This window comes from Colletotrichum jinshuiense, chromosome 8, assembly GCF_051148585.1.
Source record: "Colletotrichum jinshuiense chromosome 8, complete sequence".
Lineage (NCBI taxonomy): Eukaryota > Fungi > Ascomycota > Sordariomycetes > Glomerellales > Glomerellaceae > Colletotrichum > Colletotrichum jinshuiense.
In genome coordinates this window covers 928,524-944,531 of record NC_139315.1, presented here as the reverse complement: position 1 = coordinate 944,531, position 16,008 = coordinate 928,524, and the positions used below count along the sequence as shown (strand labels likewise).

General features: G+C 61.3%; 5 protein-coding genes across 5 annotated transcripts; 3 read left to right on the top strand and 2 right to left on the bottom strand.

Annotated features, from left to right (window-relative positions):
• Positions 1 to 1,751: 1,751 nt before the first annotated feature.
• On the top strand, positions 1,752 to 5,843 carry EsH8_VIII_000271 (DUF3433 domain-containing protein; the record flags this gene model as incomplete). The annotated part of the gene is made up of 1 exon (XM_083269313.1): positions 1,752 to 5,843. The coding sequence occupies one exon, from the start codon at positions 1,752 to 1,754 to the stop codon at positions 5,841 to 5,843; it is 4,092 nt and encodes a 1,363-aa protein (XP_083129081.1).
• Positions 5,844 to 7,467: 1,624 nt separating this feature from the next.
• EsH8_VIII_000270 (uncharacterized protein) lies at positions 7,468 to 7,894 on the bottom strand (the record flags this gene model as incomplete). Its single annotated transcript, XM_083269312.1, has 2 exons — positions 7,468 to 7,746; positions 7,814 to 7,894. 2 exons carry the CDS (start codon positions 7,892 to 7,894, stop codon positions 7,468 to 7,470), a joined length of 360 nt encoding a protein of 119 aa, XP_083129080.1.
• A 2,180-nt stretch (positions 7,895 to 10,074) lies between these two features.
• EsH8_VIII_000269 (glycoside hydrolase family 47 protein) lies at positions 10,075 to 12,056 on the bottom strand (the record flags this gene model as incomplete). The annotated part of the gene is made up of 2 exons (XM_083269311.1): positions 10,075 to 10,194; positions 10,407 to 12,056. The coding sequence occupies 2 exons, from the start codon at positions 12,054 to 12,056 to the stop codon at positions 10,075 to 10,077; spliced, it is 1,770 nt and encodes a 589-aa protein (XP_083129079.1).
• Positions 12,057 to 13,840: 1,784 nt separating this feature from the next.
• Positions 13,841 to 14,287, top strand: EsH8_VIII_000268 (uncharacterized protein; the record flags this gene model as incomplete). The annotated part of the gene is made up of 1 exon (XM_083269310.1): positions 13,841 to 14,287. One exon carries the CDS (start codon positions 13,841 to 13,843, stop codon positions 14,285 to 14,287), a length of 447 nt encoding a protein of 148 aa, XP_083129078.1.
• Positions 14,288 to 14,501: 214 nt separating this feature from the next.
• On the top strand, positions 14,502 to 15,827 carry EsH8_VIII_000267 (uncharacterized protein; the record flags this gene model as incomplete). Its single annotated transcript, XM_083269309.1, has 6 exons — positions 14,502 to 14,548; positions 14,635 to 14,722; positions 14,783 to 14,974; positions 15,039 to 15,156; positions 15,220 to 15,416; positions 15,489 to 15,827. The coding sequence occupies 6 exons, from the start codon at positions 14,502 to 14,504 to the stop codon at positions 15,825 to 15,827; spliced, it is 981 nt and encodes a 326-aa protein (XP_083129077.1).
• Positions 15,828 to 16,008: the final 181 nt, after the last annotated feature.

The window sequence follows — 16,008 nt, the reverse complement described above, 5'->3', positions numbered from 1 at the left end:
GGATTAACCGTGGAAATCGTTCAAAGATGCGCCCCCTTTCACCTCGCCTCGCCTCAACGCGATGCAACCCCATCTTGCCGAGTCTCTTCTCCCGTTTCATCTAGTCTTTTCCTGGCCCGCGACACCTCTCACATTCGACAGAAAACTGCCTCTCTTATTCAATTCAGTCCAAATTCCCGGCATCCCCCCCCTGTTTTTCACCCACTCTCGTAATCGGTCTCTCTGCTCCGCCAATTAGGCTCCATTGTCGCGAGCCCAGCTTAGCTTAGCTAAGCTAGCCAGTCAGCCCCCGAGCTTCTCAGGAACCAAGTGGTCGCTTTACACTCATCTGCATCTCCCTGCTAGCCGCAAATCCCCCTCCACCCTCCCCCCCTTTCCCCGTCTCCCTTATCACTTCTCCCCTTCTCCCCTTCTCCCCCCGGCTCCGTTTTCTCGGCCCCGCATAATCCGGCGTTTGTTCCCACTGCTGCCCATGCCAGGGCCAACCGGAGAGAGAGGGGCGCCCAGCCGTGAGGGCGAGGACACCAGACCATCCCATCCCCGAAACCGGGGCCTGTGACACTCTCTCACACAGCCGCCACACGCGGCAGTTTCACCGTGCCCTCCCCCCCCATCCACATCCACATCCACAAAGCGGCGGGAAGGCCAAACCCTTTTCCAACGTGCTGGATCGATGGAACATCACCTTCGCCCGTTCTTCTTCTCCCCCTCGTCCCCACGGCGCCCGGTCAACCTGCTTCTGAAACTGGCCCGCTGCATCGCTGCATCGCTGCGCTGCACCTTTTCTTGTCGCCAGTTGGCCGAGACGAAGCTTCTCTCGTCGTGCTGCGCCAAGTGGAGCGCCGCCCTCGTATTGGGACGAAAGGGCATGAGGAACGCTGAGGTGACAGAGTAGACATTTGACAAGAAGACAGCTCGGCAGGATTCTCTGGCAGCACCAACGGCGACGTTTTCTGCCCCCCCCCCCACCGCGCTCGTTCGTGTTCCAGTCCCGTCTTCTCTCTTTCTCTCTCTCTCTTAGACTCTCCCTCTATTTCTCGGTCTCTATTGGCCCCTCTCTCTTCTAGTATCTCTCTCTCTCCCCTTCGCTCTCGGTCTCTCAGTCCCTTATATCATACCTTAATCCTCTGATCGCCCGCGGGGTCTGGAAACAAGGCCTTTCCCTTCCCCATCCATTCCCTTGAGCCTCCTGGGATTGGGCCTCCCCCCTACCCTTACCCAGTCTTATACATAGCATATCCCCCTCCGCCGTGTGTCGAACGCCTCTCATCCTGGGCCGGCTCCAGTCCGAGGTCCAACCGAAGATCCCCATCCAAGTTTCCCAAACATCATTCATGCGCAAGTGCGCGCCTAGAACAGGAAGCACAGGCTAGCATTTCCCTGTCCATATCCCGAGGCACCGCTCCCACCACCTGGTCGCTACCCTCTTCTGCCTGTTCTCCGCTCTTTTTTACACTTCTTTGCCTCAATATACTCGCAACAAGCGCGTGCTGCTCGTTGCCCAATTCCCACCCCGAGAGGATCGACAAAACACCACACCCCGACATCGATCATTTGTTTCTTCAATAAGGTTCCCAGATAAACAAATAATCAGGAACTACTATACGCGCGCGCACAACAAGACAGACACCCGACCGGCCAGGGGCGACGATGAACCTCTTGTGATACCGGTCCCCTTCCTCCTCTCCCCCGACAGGACTCGTCCGTCGCTCGAGACGACGAACGAACCTACTCTGCCCGCCCTCTGATCGATGGCATCTGATGCGAGGGCCAGGGCAAACGTGCCCCGCAGAGCAGTGAAGCAGACCACAAATGGAATGGACTCCTACCACCGATATGTCGCAAAGTCGAACACACCGCTGCCCGAAGACTCACCAAACGACGCCGCCGAGCGCCCGTACACCGGCCATTTCCAATCCTTTAGCACTCCCCATCCCTCGATCCTCACCGCCTCTTCCCCGTCCTCCAGCGGCGATGGCGATGGCGATACACTCGTGGAGCAAAAGATCCCCGAGATCAAGATCATCAGCCCTGTACCGTCGCCATCTGCCCGTCCGCGGTACTCCTTGACCCCCCGACAGTCGAATTTCCCAGCGGCTCAGAGGCTGGCGGTGCCGTTACCGAGACAGCCTCCGCCGGCGCAGCAGGCACCACTGCCGACGACCCGGCCTTTCCAACTGACACAACCACCGGCACCTTTGCCGCCGTCGACGGCCGACTCTGACGACTTGCGCAAGCGCGATGGACTGCTCGACGTTGCGCTGCCATGGCGGCCCTTCTACCTGCAGAGGAGGGTCCTCAGCTCGTTCGCGGTCCTCTTCGCCGGCCTCCTCGTCACCGTGGAGGCCGTGCTGGACCTGTCCAACAAGAGGGGCGGCCTCGGCTCGCCCGACCACGGCTTCAGGTATCTGTGGCAGTACGGCTCGGCCTTCATCTTCACCTGCATCGCCGCGCTCTGGGCGAGGCCGGAGCACCAGGCGAGAGCGAGCGCGCCGTGGCTGCGCATGGCCAAGGGGCCCGCCAGCGTTGACCGCACCCTGATGCTCGACTACGTCTCCCTGTCCGAACCCTGGACCATCGCCAAGGCGACCAAGAACCGCGACTGGCTCGTCGCGACAACCGCCTCCGTCGGCCTGACCCTGAAGATCATCGTCGTCATCGCCGTGGCCCTCGTCAGCCCGACCTTCCAGATCGTCAAGGCCCGAGGGACGAGCCTGAACCTGAACAACGCCTTCGCCAACGATCCCAACGGCCTGCTGAACGCCGGCGCTCTGCCCTTCTTCACCATGACGGCCCTGCAGACAAAGGGCCTCAGCTTCCCGGACGGCACCTCCAAGGAGTTCGCCTTCCAGTCCTTCTCGGCGGACCTGGCCACCGCCACCACCGCCGAGCTGCGCACCAACGTTGACGGCTTCGAGTCCGACATCGAGTGCGAGCCTGCACAGCTCAACCTGACGGGGGTCCAGTACATCCAGGCCGGGGATGCGCAGCTCAACGTCACCGTCTCGACGGCGTCGTGCCTCCTGGCCCAGACGATACCGAACTACCAGCTCGTCAGTGCGATGACGCTGCCCACATTCTTCGTGGCTTTCCAGGCCGGCTACTGCGGGAACTCGCCGGCCCCCGACGACGGACGCGTGGTCGTCATGGCGGGCGCCATCACCATCGACCAGTCCACCGTCCCCACCGACAACAGCGTCTTCGACGTCCCCATCTCCGGCTCCGTGACCAAGTCCGCCGCCCTCATCTGCCGCCCCACGTACTCGCTGACGCGGGTCCACGTCATCAAGAACAGCACCCAGCTCATCAAGATCGAGCGACGCCGCAAGGCCGCCAACAGGACCCTCAGCGCCGTGCACCCGTGGGACGTGGTGCAGGGCCACTTCAACTCGTACCCCACCGACTCGCAGATCCTGGGGGCCATGCCGAGCGTCGGCAGCCGCTACCCCGGCGTCGCCGCCGTCGCCTCCGACCCCGTCATGAACTCGGCCGTCGCCATGGAGGTCAAGGACCACGGCGTGCCGCCGATCGACACCTTCCTGAGGCCCGAGAACCTCACCCAGATCTCGACGGCTTACTGGCGCCAGTACACGGCGCTGGTCGCGCGCAGCTCGCTGATGGTGGAGGCGCAGGAGAAGTCCACCGGCACGGCCATCCTGATCGGCGAGCGCCTCAACGTGCGCCCCATACCGGCGCACCTCCTGTCCGGGCTGCTCGGCTTCGTCCTGGCTCTCGTGCTCGCCGCGACCGCCCTCGCCCCGGCGACCGGCTTCCTGCCCCGCGACCCCAACACCATCATCAACATGGCCACCCTGCTCGCCCACAGCCGCCAGCTCCTCCAGTGCCTGCGCGGCTCGGGCGCCGGCGACGCGACGACCGTGCAGGAGAGGCTGCTGGGCACCAACTACTACACCGGCGTCGAGCCGTACGAGAAGGCCGAGAAGACGGCCAGGGGCTACTTCAAGATCTTCGGCGGCGCCCCGCCGCCGCAGAGCACGCCGCCCGAGTTCGTGCAGACGGACGGGTGGAGCCACCCGCTGCCACTGAACCCGTGGGCGCGGCTGGCCGCCGTGGTGACCATGATCGCCATGATCGCCTGCCTCGAGGTCGTCCTCCGCATCTCCGAGGCCCACAGCGGCGTCGCGACCATCAAGGCCAACACGGACCGGCACTTCCTGTGGACGACGGGCACGGGGGTCATCTTCGGCCTCGTGGTCTTGTACCTCGCGTCGGCCGACTGCGCCACGCGCTTCCTGGCGCCCTACGCGCGGCTCAAGGAGGGCGGCTCCTTCGAGACGACGGTCGACATGGACTTCATGGACAAGTCGAAGCCCAGGATCCTCTACGACGCCGTCAAGTCGAACAACATCGCCGTCGCCTTCACGACGACGGCGCTGGTCGTGGCGTCGCTCCTGGCGACCTTCTCGGGCGCCCTGTACAGCACGACGCCCATCCCGTCGCGGCGGCCCGTCAGCCTGCGGGCGCTCGACACCTTCGTCAACGCCTCGGCGGCGTGCGCGACCTGCACCACCGACACGCTCCTCGCGTCGCTCATCCTCGACGCGAACCTCACCTTCCCGTCCTTTACCTTTGAGGACCTCAACTTCAACACGCTGCGGCTCACGGAGCCCCTGTCGGCCAAGGACGGCGCCGGCACCATCCTCGTCACGCTCCCCGCGCTCCGGTCGACTCTCGACTGCCGGCTGTACCCGCAGTCCGAGATCAACGCCAACTTCACCATCCCGGAACTGCCGAACCAGCAGCTCTCGCGCTCCATGAAGGTCGACGTCGCCGGCGAGCCGTGCGTCGACACGTCCATCACGTCGAGCGCCGTGCTGCCGCCGGGCGTGGCCGCGTCGTCCGTCTTCGGCGTCGCCACGTCGCGCTCCGCCTCGGCCGGCCAGTGCTCCGACTTCACCTACGTCTGGGGCCAGCTCTCGGACGCCACCCCCGCGCAGGTCGGCTACATCTCGGCCATGGGCTGCAACGAGACGCTGCAGATGGTCCAGGCCCGCGTCCGCCTCACCGGCGAGTCGCTGCACCTCGACCCCACGTACCCGCCCGTCGTGCACGAGGCCACCGCCCGCCGCGTCACCCTCAACCTGCTGCCGCTGCAGTACGGCCTGCTCGCCAACCTCCCGACGGGCAACCAGCTCGACCCCTTCTTCAGCTCGCTCGTCACCTCGCGCTTCGCCGTGCCCGCCGGCAACCTGGGCGACCCGGGCCTCGGCAAGAGCGGCCTCGTGGCCGACGCCATCGTCCGCCAGCACGGCATCCTGCGCGCGCAGAACCTCAACATCAACTCGCGCCGGCGCGTGCCCGACGTCGACGGCGACGACGCCGCCGACATCCCCGCCATGCTCGAGTCGACGTCGGTCACGTCGCTGCGGCGCCTCGTGCAGGACCGCGCGTCGACGCGCATCATCCAGTCGGTGCTGGCGCTGCTCGCGGCGCTGACGCTCGTGGCCTGGCTGCTGACGCCGGGTACGGACGCCATCGTGCCGCGCAGCCCGTGCAGCATCGCGTCGGCGGCGGCGCTGCTCGCCGACGGCAACGTCTTCGGGTTCCTGGGCCGCGGGGCCGAGTGGCAGGCGACGGACGAGATGAAGCGCAGCTTCCTCGACGGCAGCCGCGCCATGGGCTTCAAGATGGGCTGGGAGCGCGTGCGGCGGCGGCGCGGCGTCGAGGACCTCGCGGGCCCGGCCAGGGACGACGACATGACGTACGGCATCAACGTCAAGCGCGGCGGCGGGTGGGGGGGCGGCGAGGACGTCGGCCTGGGCATCCTGGCGAGGGTCAACGGGGCGCAGAGGGCGTTTGTCAGGGGCTGGGGGAGGTCGTGAGGGCGCCTGCTCTCACACACACACACTCTCTCTCTCTCTCTCACTGTCTCTCTGTCCTCTTCACGGACGCGGCGACTTATTTTCTAATGGAAGATTCCCCGGCAAGCCCGGGGGACTCACGTTTCCATATATTTCATCTACTTTTCTTTTTCTTTCTCTTGGATTTTGTACAGTACATCTCGGAGTTTCTGAGGCGGGACTTGGGACGGCATGATACCACGTGAGCGGTCGGGAGGGAGAATTCTGGGAAAAAGAAAACAAACAGCGGGGAACCCGGGGGGTTGGGTCCCTGCTTTTTGACATCGATCTTATGATGTTGTCTTTTTTTTTATATTCTATTTTTTAGTCTAGTGAAATGATAAACCACCCGGACGGGGGAGTGTCACGGCAAACTATTTGCCTTGGAATCAGATATCTCGAGAGCGCGATTCAAGTGGTTGTGTATGCGTGAGGTAGCATCAACTTTCAAGACTGCTTTTAGTAAGGAGAGTATGATAAGAAGGGAGGCATCTGTGTACGCATGTATCCTCGTAGCCAAGCACACAAGAGCCGTGTCAGCGTCATGCGATGAGCATGGGCGGTGGCGGAGTTTGCAAAATGTAGTCACACATACCAAGAAATAGCCACACACACACACACACACACACACACAAATACACACCAAAACAGAACCAAGGCGCGACGACGTGCCCAGACTTGGCGTACCGGCACGATCCTCGATCTGCGTCATCCCGTCGGAAAGCGGCCGCATCGAGGGAGACCAGCCAAGGCGCCGAGACCGCATCTTCCCCCCGCCATCGTCGGGAGATTTATGAGTTGCGCAGATAGGATTTGCGGACCCGGGTCTTGGTGTCTTGGTACGGGGGGAAGAGGGGAGAGAGGAGAGACAGAGAAAGGCTTGGCCGCGGGAAGCGAAGGGCCTCGAATCCGGGTCGTGGGGGCGTGCGTTGAGGAGGGGGGGTGGTGGGTGCGTCGACGGCTGCGCGTCTCAAAGAGTCAGGTTTTCGTCTTGGCTTATGCACCGAAGGGAGTAGCGAAGCCTCGGATTGGACGGTAGGGGAACGTACAGACGTTTTTTTTCTGGGGAAAGAGGTTAGAGGTTTGCAACACGGGCTTTTATGTGTATGGCTGAGTATGTATGTATGTACGTGTATTGTCTATCCCTTGTTCGGGTCTGGATATCATATTTGGTTGGGGTTGGCGAGAGAAGGGGGAACGAGAGAGTTCAAGCTGGCTATGATTCTCTCCCATTCTTTCCCTTGCCAAATGCTCCTTGTCATGATGTTCATTGCACGTCTTCGAAGCAGTTCCCTCCCCGTGCTTCGCCCCCTGGGGTCGTTTCTCTTTCTCTTCCACTTGACCTCCCCTTCGCGCCAATGCACCCGTTTTGACTCCCCAGCGTTACACATCTGAAGCGGACCAAAAAAGAAACACCCCTCCACAAAAAAGATCAAAAAACTGCCCGTGTCCCAAAGATAGAAACATTTCCCCAATCTGCAGTCATATCGAGTCAGCCACGGGGGGTTGTTCTCTTGGTGATACGAGGGGTTCGGGGGGTTATCTAGACATACCAGAAAAGAAGCGAGGAAACACGAAGGAAAAAAAGAGAGATGATGCTCTCGATTTATGCAATGCTGCAGGTGCATCCCTTGCGCCTCTCGACGTCGACAAAGGGGAAGGGCACGCAGACCTTGCCCTCGGTGTCGCAGTTGACGCGGGCCTCGCCGCAGTCGGTATCGGTGCAGGGGCCGTCGTAGAAGGCCGAGACGGCGGCGGCGAGGAAGGTGACGAAGACGACGGAGGCACGCATTTTGACGGGTTTTGGGGGTTTGGGGTTTGGTGTGTGTGTGTGGGAAGATTGGATGATTGGAAGTTTGGCGGCGGGTGGTTGATGGTTGATGGGCTGTGGATGTGGATGTGCGGGATGAGTAATGGGATGACATTCAGAACGGAAAAGGCGGGATGATCACCTCCTTCTTATACAAAGTAGGGAACCCGTATGTCGATGGGAGGTTTGCTGCGAGGAAGCGTGGAATAAACTTTGGAAACATTGGCGTGCCGGGGTTGGAGGTGTCAGTCGGTCAGTCGGTCAGTCATTCAGTCACTAGTTGGCAAGAAAAACCCCCCGTATCCCGCCGCCCCCTAGAGTCTTGCGGACTTGGTCGAGGCGGTTACAAGGAGGATGCTATTTTTGAGCTTGGCGGACGTGTTCTACAGAGAACGGCCGGCGGCGAGGAGAGTGTGCGCCTGGCGATATGCCTCACGGCCGCAGCGTTGCGCTACGGCACCGCGGGTGGGCCGGAGCAATCCGGACGCCCAGCTGGGTGCAGCAGCTTCTGGGCCGCAGCGGCGACGGCTCGGCTTGGCGCGTACGACAATAGCGTTTGGGGCTATTAAAAGGCCATCGAGTATATGAGCTTGATCAGTGCTCTTGGCGATGAGGTGTTTCAATCCACCGCTTGGCGGGTGTAGGCCCCGCGGGGGTCACCATCGCAGCCCCGGCCGTCGTCGCTGGGTGGTCGCGTGAGAGTTTACCGCTTTTGGATTTTATAGTCTAGGCTGTTGGTATAGAACGAGGCATCATCTGTCTACCTACGCCCACGCCCGCACGTTCACTCGCTGCTGGCACCCGGGACGAGGGAGGTGCTAATTAAGTCACGGAGGGAATGAAGATGGAGAACAATTAGGGGGGGCCTTTTGGGGGGCTTGGCGGAGCTCTCCCCGGTTCTTGGTTGCGAGGCGCGATTCATGCACCCGCCGGGGTAACGACGCTGGCAGGCGGACGAGGCTCGATGGGCCTCGACGCCGGGAACTTGCTTGTTCGTTGTGGTTGAACGGTGGAGAAGACTTTGGTATAAGAGAGGGCTGACAAAGCCTTTACGGCACGCTATACTATACGGGTAGTATATGCAGAAAGGCGAGCCGTCTCATCACGTGCGGCATGCGGCATGCGGAAATGTGACAACGGTTCGACGGTGCCGCAGGACGTGTGATGGGCGGACGGGATGTGCCTAGGCGAGAGCTAGACTTGGACGTACGGCAACGCGACTATTCCTGGACGCCGCATGACGGCGACTCGGCCGTGGAGGTGATGTTTAGACTTTCTGGCGAAATCAGGTGTTCATTTGATATTGAGTCCCCTATCCTTCCATCCTTCATTCCTCCAAGGCGCATAGGCCCGGCCGGAGACATCCAGGCCGCACGAGCTGCTGGTTGGCCGCAGCCATGAATGAATCATATATCCGTCTCTACGGGATTCCACATAATTAAAAAAAGATTACAAAAAAAATTGCCCTTAACCGATTGCAGCATTATAGCCATGCCTATGCCTCCCTCCTTTTCGAACCGCGTATGGAATTACTCTAAAACAAGCTTCTATCGATCGCCCGCAGGGCCCTGTTCCAAGAGATTTGCCAGCACCCGGTGTCAACTCACTCCGCCGCTCGGCCCAGCCCCACCGGCGCCGCCGTCTCACTCATATTGCCCGGTTTTCCTGCGATCTTGCACCCGTTCGGGGGACGGCAGGTTGGGGAGGGGGTCCATGGGGGTCCCCGGCAGCGCCGCCTCTCGAGAGTCTGTCAGAGGTCTTGGCAAATCATAGGCGGTCATGGAAGCAGTCTTGTCCGAATGAGGCAGTAACCACGCGAGAGGGTCACTTTAGGTTCAAGTTGGCCCGCCTGGCTGTGACGTACAAGCAAAGCACGCGCATCCAGCGCCGTCCGCTCATCAAGAAGAACCCGTCGATCATTCCTGCTGGCCATTTTTCCCAATGCCCGCGGCGGCGACATTTCGTCGGGCACCCATGGGGCGCTTGAACTGCTTTTCTGCTACTATCCGTACCATGGCAATATCTCCCTGCGTGTCCGCTCCCCCCTCCCCCTCCCTCCAAATTCCAAATTGGCGGGCTCACCACCATCAACGCTCCGTGCGCGATGGGCAATGGCCTGGCGGCGTCACAGGCAAATAAAAAAAAATAAAAAATAAGAAGCTCGGGGGTAATTTGCCCGCGCAGGCCACCCAGAAACCTAAATCCCATTACTCGCCGACGTGTTCATCTCTCCCTCCGACCCTGCCCCCCGGCAATTACCGCAAACCCGTCTCGCTTTTGGACAGCAACTCATCGTGAGCGGCACTCGAGCCACCCCGCGGGCTGATCCCCCCTCCCCCCCTTTGATACTGATACCCCCATCGGCAGTCCGGGCATAGACTTGCCTTTTTCCCATCATGATTTTCAAGCGTGCCTCCTGAAGGGGTGCGCCTCGGTGTTGAGCACGTAGTCGTCGAGGCTGATGAGGTCGGGCGGTGAGAAGACGAGGTAAAAGTACTTGAGCGTCTCCGCCAGCCAGAAACTCTAATTGTTTTCCCGCCATGTCAGTAGCCGTCGATCCAATCTCTGCTTTTAATAGAAACAGCGTCACATTGAGCAGCAGCAACAACAACAGAAATAGGAAGCTCAAAAACATGGGGGGGGGGGGGGGGGAGGGGAGCATGAAAAAATGAGAGAGTGAAAAAATGAAATGAATAAAAACACGGGAAAACAAAAGACGCCGAGAGCGCGCTCACCTCCATGTAGTCCTCCTTCGGCAGGGGGTCCTCCTTCTTGGTGACGTCCAGCACGGCGGCGTTGCCGTGCTCGACCAGCGTGCCGTTGCTGACGGCCTTCCACATCTCCCACGCCGCCTCCTGGAAGCCGCGCTCGCCCGTGACGCGGTACAGCACGAAGACGCTCTCGATGGCCTCGGGCCGCAGGATGTAGCGCGCATCCTTGGCCGTCGTGAAGCCCTTGGGCAGGTGCTCCTTGAACTCGGGCCGCAGCCGCTTCTCGGCCTCCCACCGGTCCTCGTCCCACGCGCACCGGTCGCGCCGGTCGCACGCCATCATGTTGTAGCGCTCGGGCATCATGCCCGTCGGCATCGCCTGGTACGCGTAGTAGCACCCCAGCGTCAGCCGCGCGCCGACGGCCACCCACTCCTCCTTGCCCAGCAGCCGGCCCGCGAGCGCGTAGACGCCGCCGATGAAGCACGCCAGGTGCTCGCTCTCCGGGTCGAGCTTGCGCCGCCCCTCGTCGTCGACGTTGGCGTTGCCCGCGATGAGCACGTCCTCGTCGCCCGGCAGCATCGGCCGGAAGAAGAGCGACTCGTTGGCCGCGCGCAGGAACGCGTCCGTCATGGCGCGGTACTTTGGCTCCGCGCCGCCGAGCAGCGCCACCATCTTGGGGAGGTACTCGTACAGCGAGTCGGCGCAGCCGGCGACGGTGAAGCTCGCGCCCGAGACGACGTCGCGGCTGCTCATGGACACGAACATGGGCCACATGCCGGGCAGTCGGGTCTTGTGCTGGCCATCGTGGAAGAGGTCCATGACCCGCGCGGCGGCGTCGTAGTACTTGGAGTCGCCGGTGAGCTGCGACAGGCGCGTCATCTCGAGCGACAGCGTGCCCGGGGAGGCGGAGACGACGGAGCCCTCGACGACGAGGCCCTTGCCGGCCTTGGCGTCGCCGAAGCTGATGAAGTCGACGGGCATGCGGTGCTCCGTGTCGAAGGCGGCGTAGAGCAGGTTGCCGAGCTCGACGGCCTTGTCGAGGAGCACGCGGCGGCCGCTGAGGTCGTAGGCGGCCATGAGCCCGCCGAGGTAGCGGATGTTGGTCTCGAAGGTGTTGACGCGGTCCGACGTGGACGAGCCGAAGTCGATGGCGGCGACGGCGGCGACGGCCTCGTCGAACTCGTCCCTGAGCCCCATGATCCAGAGCGTGTCGAGCGAGTCGACGAGGGTGGCGGCCCACCCGGAGAACTGGTCCTTGGCGGTGGCGGAGACGGGGTTGAGCGCGTCCTTGAGCCAGGCGAACTTTTTGTAGCTGCGCCAGTTCATCTGGAACAGGCGGCGGACCTCGCCGCGGCGGGCCTCGCGGAGCCGGGCGGCGGCCGCGGGCTCGGCGGGGAAGCGGTGCTGGACGCGCGGGAGGGCGCCGCGGCGGCCGGCCGGGACCGGGGTCAGCGGCGTCTGCGGCGGGTACTTGGGCTCCACGGCGGACCAGTCGAAGCTGGGCGTCGACGAGACCGGGGGCGGCGCGGCGCTCTCGAGGTTCATGTAGCGCTCCAGCATGGCCGATTCCGAGCGCGGGTGGAACCAGGCGTGGAGGGCGTAGATGAGGCACGCGGCGGTGCCGAGGGCGAGGACCAGCGTCCTCACCCGCAGCCAGCGGTGCATTGATGGCATGATGAGTACGAGCTCGCCGACGGAGCGACCGGTGAGTGGCTGACTGTGACCTGACGAGTGGCTGATGAGTGATGAGCGGGTGATGCGAGATGTGAGACGGGGTGTCGCGATCCGCTCGGCGCGGTGAAATCCAGCGATGGACGATCCAAGGGAGACGATCCAGGGGAGACACGCTCACGGCTAGTCCCGGGTCATGAGGCTGTTTGCGGCTCAAGGGCGACCGAATGAGGGTGCGTTCTGTTCGTCGAGGATAACTGGTGTGAGAAGCGCCATGAGGCGACGGGGAATTTTAGTATCAGCGATGCGCGATGTCGTCGGCCGTGTTGCTCTGGACCGTTGATCAATGTGTTGAATGAGGAGTGTGTTTGAAGACTGAGGATTAGAGGGCGGTTAGGTGTTCACACTTGGACGCCGAGAGGTAGCGTAGCATCGGGGTTTCTGGTTGGTGGCGCTGGGATCGACACGTTTCGAGACGGTTGAGACAGGAAGCTGAAAGTCAAAGTACACGTGCGCCAACTCTGGACGGCGGCGGCGTCCCGGGAGTCCGGACATTGCTGCGCACCCTGTCCCGGCCTTCGTCTTCGTTCTCATGGAGGAATGGATTATTGGACGGACCAAAGTTTCCATCTGCGGTTGGTGGCAGGGGTTGTTGGGTGGATGACTGATTGTGATTGATTTTATCCGTAGGTGCTGTTTGATATGTGCGCGCTCATTTTGTGAGCATGTTTGCTGTGCAGGGCGCTTAAAGAGGGGGAAAGATGGAGGCATCAGCGCTTAATATTCATGTTCCAACACTTGGTTGGACGAAAACATGAGCGGGGTTTGCCAGTCCTCATTGTAAAAGCCGACTACAGCTCATGCAGGCCTTCTGCAACAAGCCAGGAACGATGCGGACTGAAAAGAACACATTCCCATCGCAAAGTGAGCCGTCGGCCGCTTCGCTTCGTGTCTCCAGGCGTTCTAATTTCAGCACTACCCCACAGTGGATCTGGACGGCCCGCAGCCCCTGATGATCGGGGTCGGATGGTTAGCCGAGGCGGTTGGGGATGATTGGGGATGATTGGGGGTGATTGGGCGAGTATGCAGGAACGGCGTGCATCTCGCCTGATTCGAGATTTGGCTTCTTACGTGTGATGCTTCTTTTGACGTGTCGGGGGCTGTCATCGACAGGGTGCAAGTGTCGGGGAGTTCAAGGCATATCTGGGAGACTTGTACGCAAATAGACTGGGACAAGGGCGTGGACGCATTCCAGCCGCCACCAAGACTGCGTTTGCTGCCGTTTTGTGTTTGAGAGGGAAATGAGGGTGTTGGTTCCTATTTGCGTGTTGTTGGTTACGGCGACCTCCTCTTTGAACAATTGGGAGGGCTCGATATGATGACAACGAGCAGGAGATGGTGCGACAATCAATTCAGTCGCCTTCGATATCGATAACGATGCCGACGGTGTGGTGCTACCAACGAGGTGTGTGAGATTTAGTGGGAGACCCGATTTCATGTGGACCAGTACGCGCTCTAATTCGATCGCGTCTCGAGGTGGTTGCGGATTCGACTCGGTCGGCATTTGGCGCAAAGATGGACCGAGACTCAGGCCAAGCAGCGTGCGGCATTTCCACGCGCAATAGTGATCGTCATTGCCGCCATACGCCCCAGAGGCTGCACGACACGGCACGACACGGCGCCAGAGACTGACATGACGAAGACGACATGCTTGGACCGTAAGACGTGATTGCACGTCGTCTCTGGCCGCCACGTCTGCGCATCAGTTCAATCTAGTCCAGTCAGGCATGGCATGGTATGGCATGGCATGGCAGCCTAACGAGAAGAACCAGCCGACCGCATCCAGGAACTCGCCGGCCAGGGCTCCCGACAAGACGAGGTTGCTTTCTGAACGGCAGCTGCCATGTGCCGTATGCGGTGCGGTGCTCTTGCGGACGGCCGGGCACCTGCAGCGCAGCACATCGGCTCGCGGTGCCGGGGCGCAGACGGACGCAGGTGTGGCTAGGCGAGGCGAGGTGAGGCGAGGGCATATCGCGGGCCTCCGCAGGGCCGACTTCGGCTCCCGCGCCGAAGTGTGGGGACCCCAAGGCCCAGCAGCCAACGGTGGCACCGTCATGGCCGCGAGCCCTGGGGGACGTCCCCGCTACAGCGACTCGAATGCTCCATTAGCGGGTCCGACGGTGGGCGTTACGAAGCTACCATCAGGGTTCGCAGCTCATTCTGACAAACGATGATGCAATTGGCCCCGGAACCCCTCACTTGTTTTAAAAAGAGGCCGTCTGGAAGCTTCTCCCCTCCCCTTCCTGTTGTGTGTGTTCTCACGATAGCTCCTCTCCTCTCCTCTGCAACAAAACCTCCCGCAATCCTTTCCCTCTCTTCATTCTCTTCACCCAATTCTTCCACAAACTCAAACCTTTTTTAAAAAATTAAAAAAGAATACCAGCCAAAATGTCTTTCGGTAACAAGGCCAAGCTCAACACCGGCGCCGAGATCCCGTACGTCGTCTGACCCCTCCTTGATCCCCCCCCCTGCCGATCCCGGTACCCCGCGCCGTCGCTGACTCTTGAACCCCTCACTCCAGCACTTTGGGATACGGCACCTGGCAGTCCGCCCCCGGCGAAGTCTCCGTCGGTGTCTACGAGGCCCTGAAGGCCGGCTACCGCCACCTTGTGAGCATCGCCAGTGCGCAGCTGCCCGCCCTTGAACGGAACTGACCCGCCCCGCCCCAGGACTTGGCCAAGATCTACCAGAACCAGCCCGAGGTCGCCCAGGGCCTGAAGAAGGCTCTCGCCGAGATCCCCGGCCTCAAGCGCGAGGACATCTGGATCACCTCCAAGCTGTGGAACAACAACCACCGCCCCGAGAACGTCGAGGCTGCCCTCGACGAGACCCTCAAGGAGCTCGAGCTCGACTACCTTGACGTCAGTTCCCCCCGCGCGCAAGCCTCCTCCTCGGATTGGCTCCCCTTGCTGACCTGCCTCGCAGCTCTACCTCATCCACTGGCCCGTTGCCTTCAAGAAGGATGGCGACAAGCTCTTCCCCCTCGCCGCCGACAACGACGTCGAGCTCGACCAGGGCGTCTCCCTGGTCGACACCTGGAAGGGTAGGCAGCATCATTTCCCACGCGTCCCTGATTGACACCAGCGCTAACTGTTGTGCCCACCAGCTCTGATTAACCTCCCCAAGTCCAAGGTGAAGAACATTGGTGTCTCCAACTTCACCATTGAGGACCTCCAGACCGTCATCGACGCCACCGGCGTCACCCCCGCCGTCAACCAGATCGAGCGCCACCCCCTCCTCCAGCAGAACGACACCCTGATCAAGTTCGCCAAGGAGAAGAACATCCACATCACCGCCTACTCTGTAAGTCCACACCCCAGCCCTGACCCCAGGTCGTCAAGACGTCCAATCCGCGGCCGGCTAACACGTCCCCAGGCCTTTGGCAACAACGGCTTCGGCCTCCCCCTCCTGATCGAGAACGACACCGTCAAGAAGATCGCCGAGAGACTCAACGCCACCCCCGCCCAGGTCGTCCTCGCCTGGTCCCAGGTCGGCGGCCACTCCGTCATCCCCAAGTCCGTCACCCCCAGCCGCATCCAGTCCAACTTCCAGGAGGTCAAGATCTCCGACGAGGACGTCGCCGCCATCAACGAGATCGGCAAGGAGCCCCGCCGCTACAACATCCCCTTCACCTACAAGCCCCGCTGGAACATCAACATCTGGGACGAGAAGGAGGAGCAGGCCGCCTCCAACAAGGTCGTCCGCAAGCTTTAAATGTATTTCCATATGTGATACCATGCGGCCACTAGAGCGGCTGTAGACGGCCATAGATGGACGACTCTATGAATAATGAATGAGTAATAGACACTACCGCGTCCCCTGTGAAACGTGACGCGGTGATTTTGGGTTAAATTAAATACCCTAGATGTCCCCAAAAGAAAACTCTACAGGATGA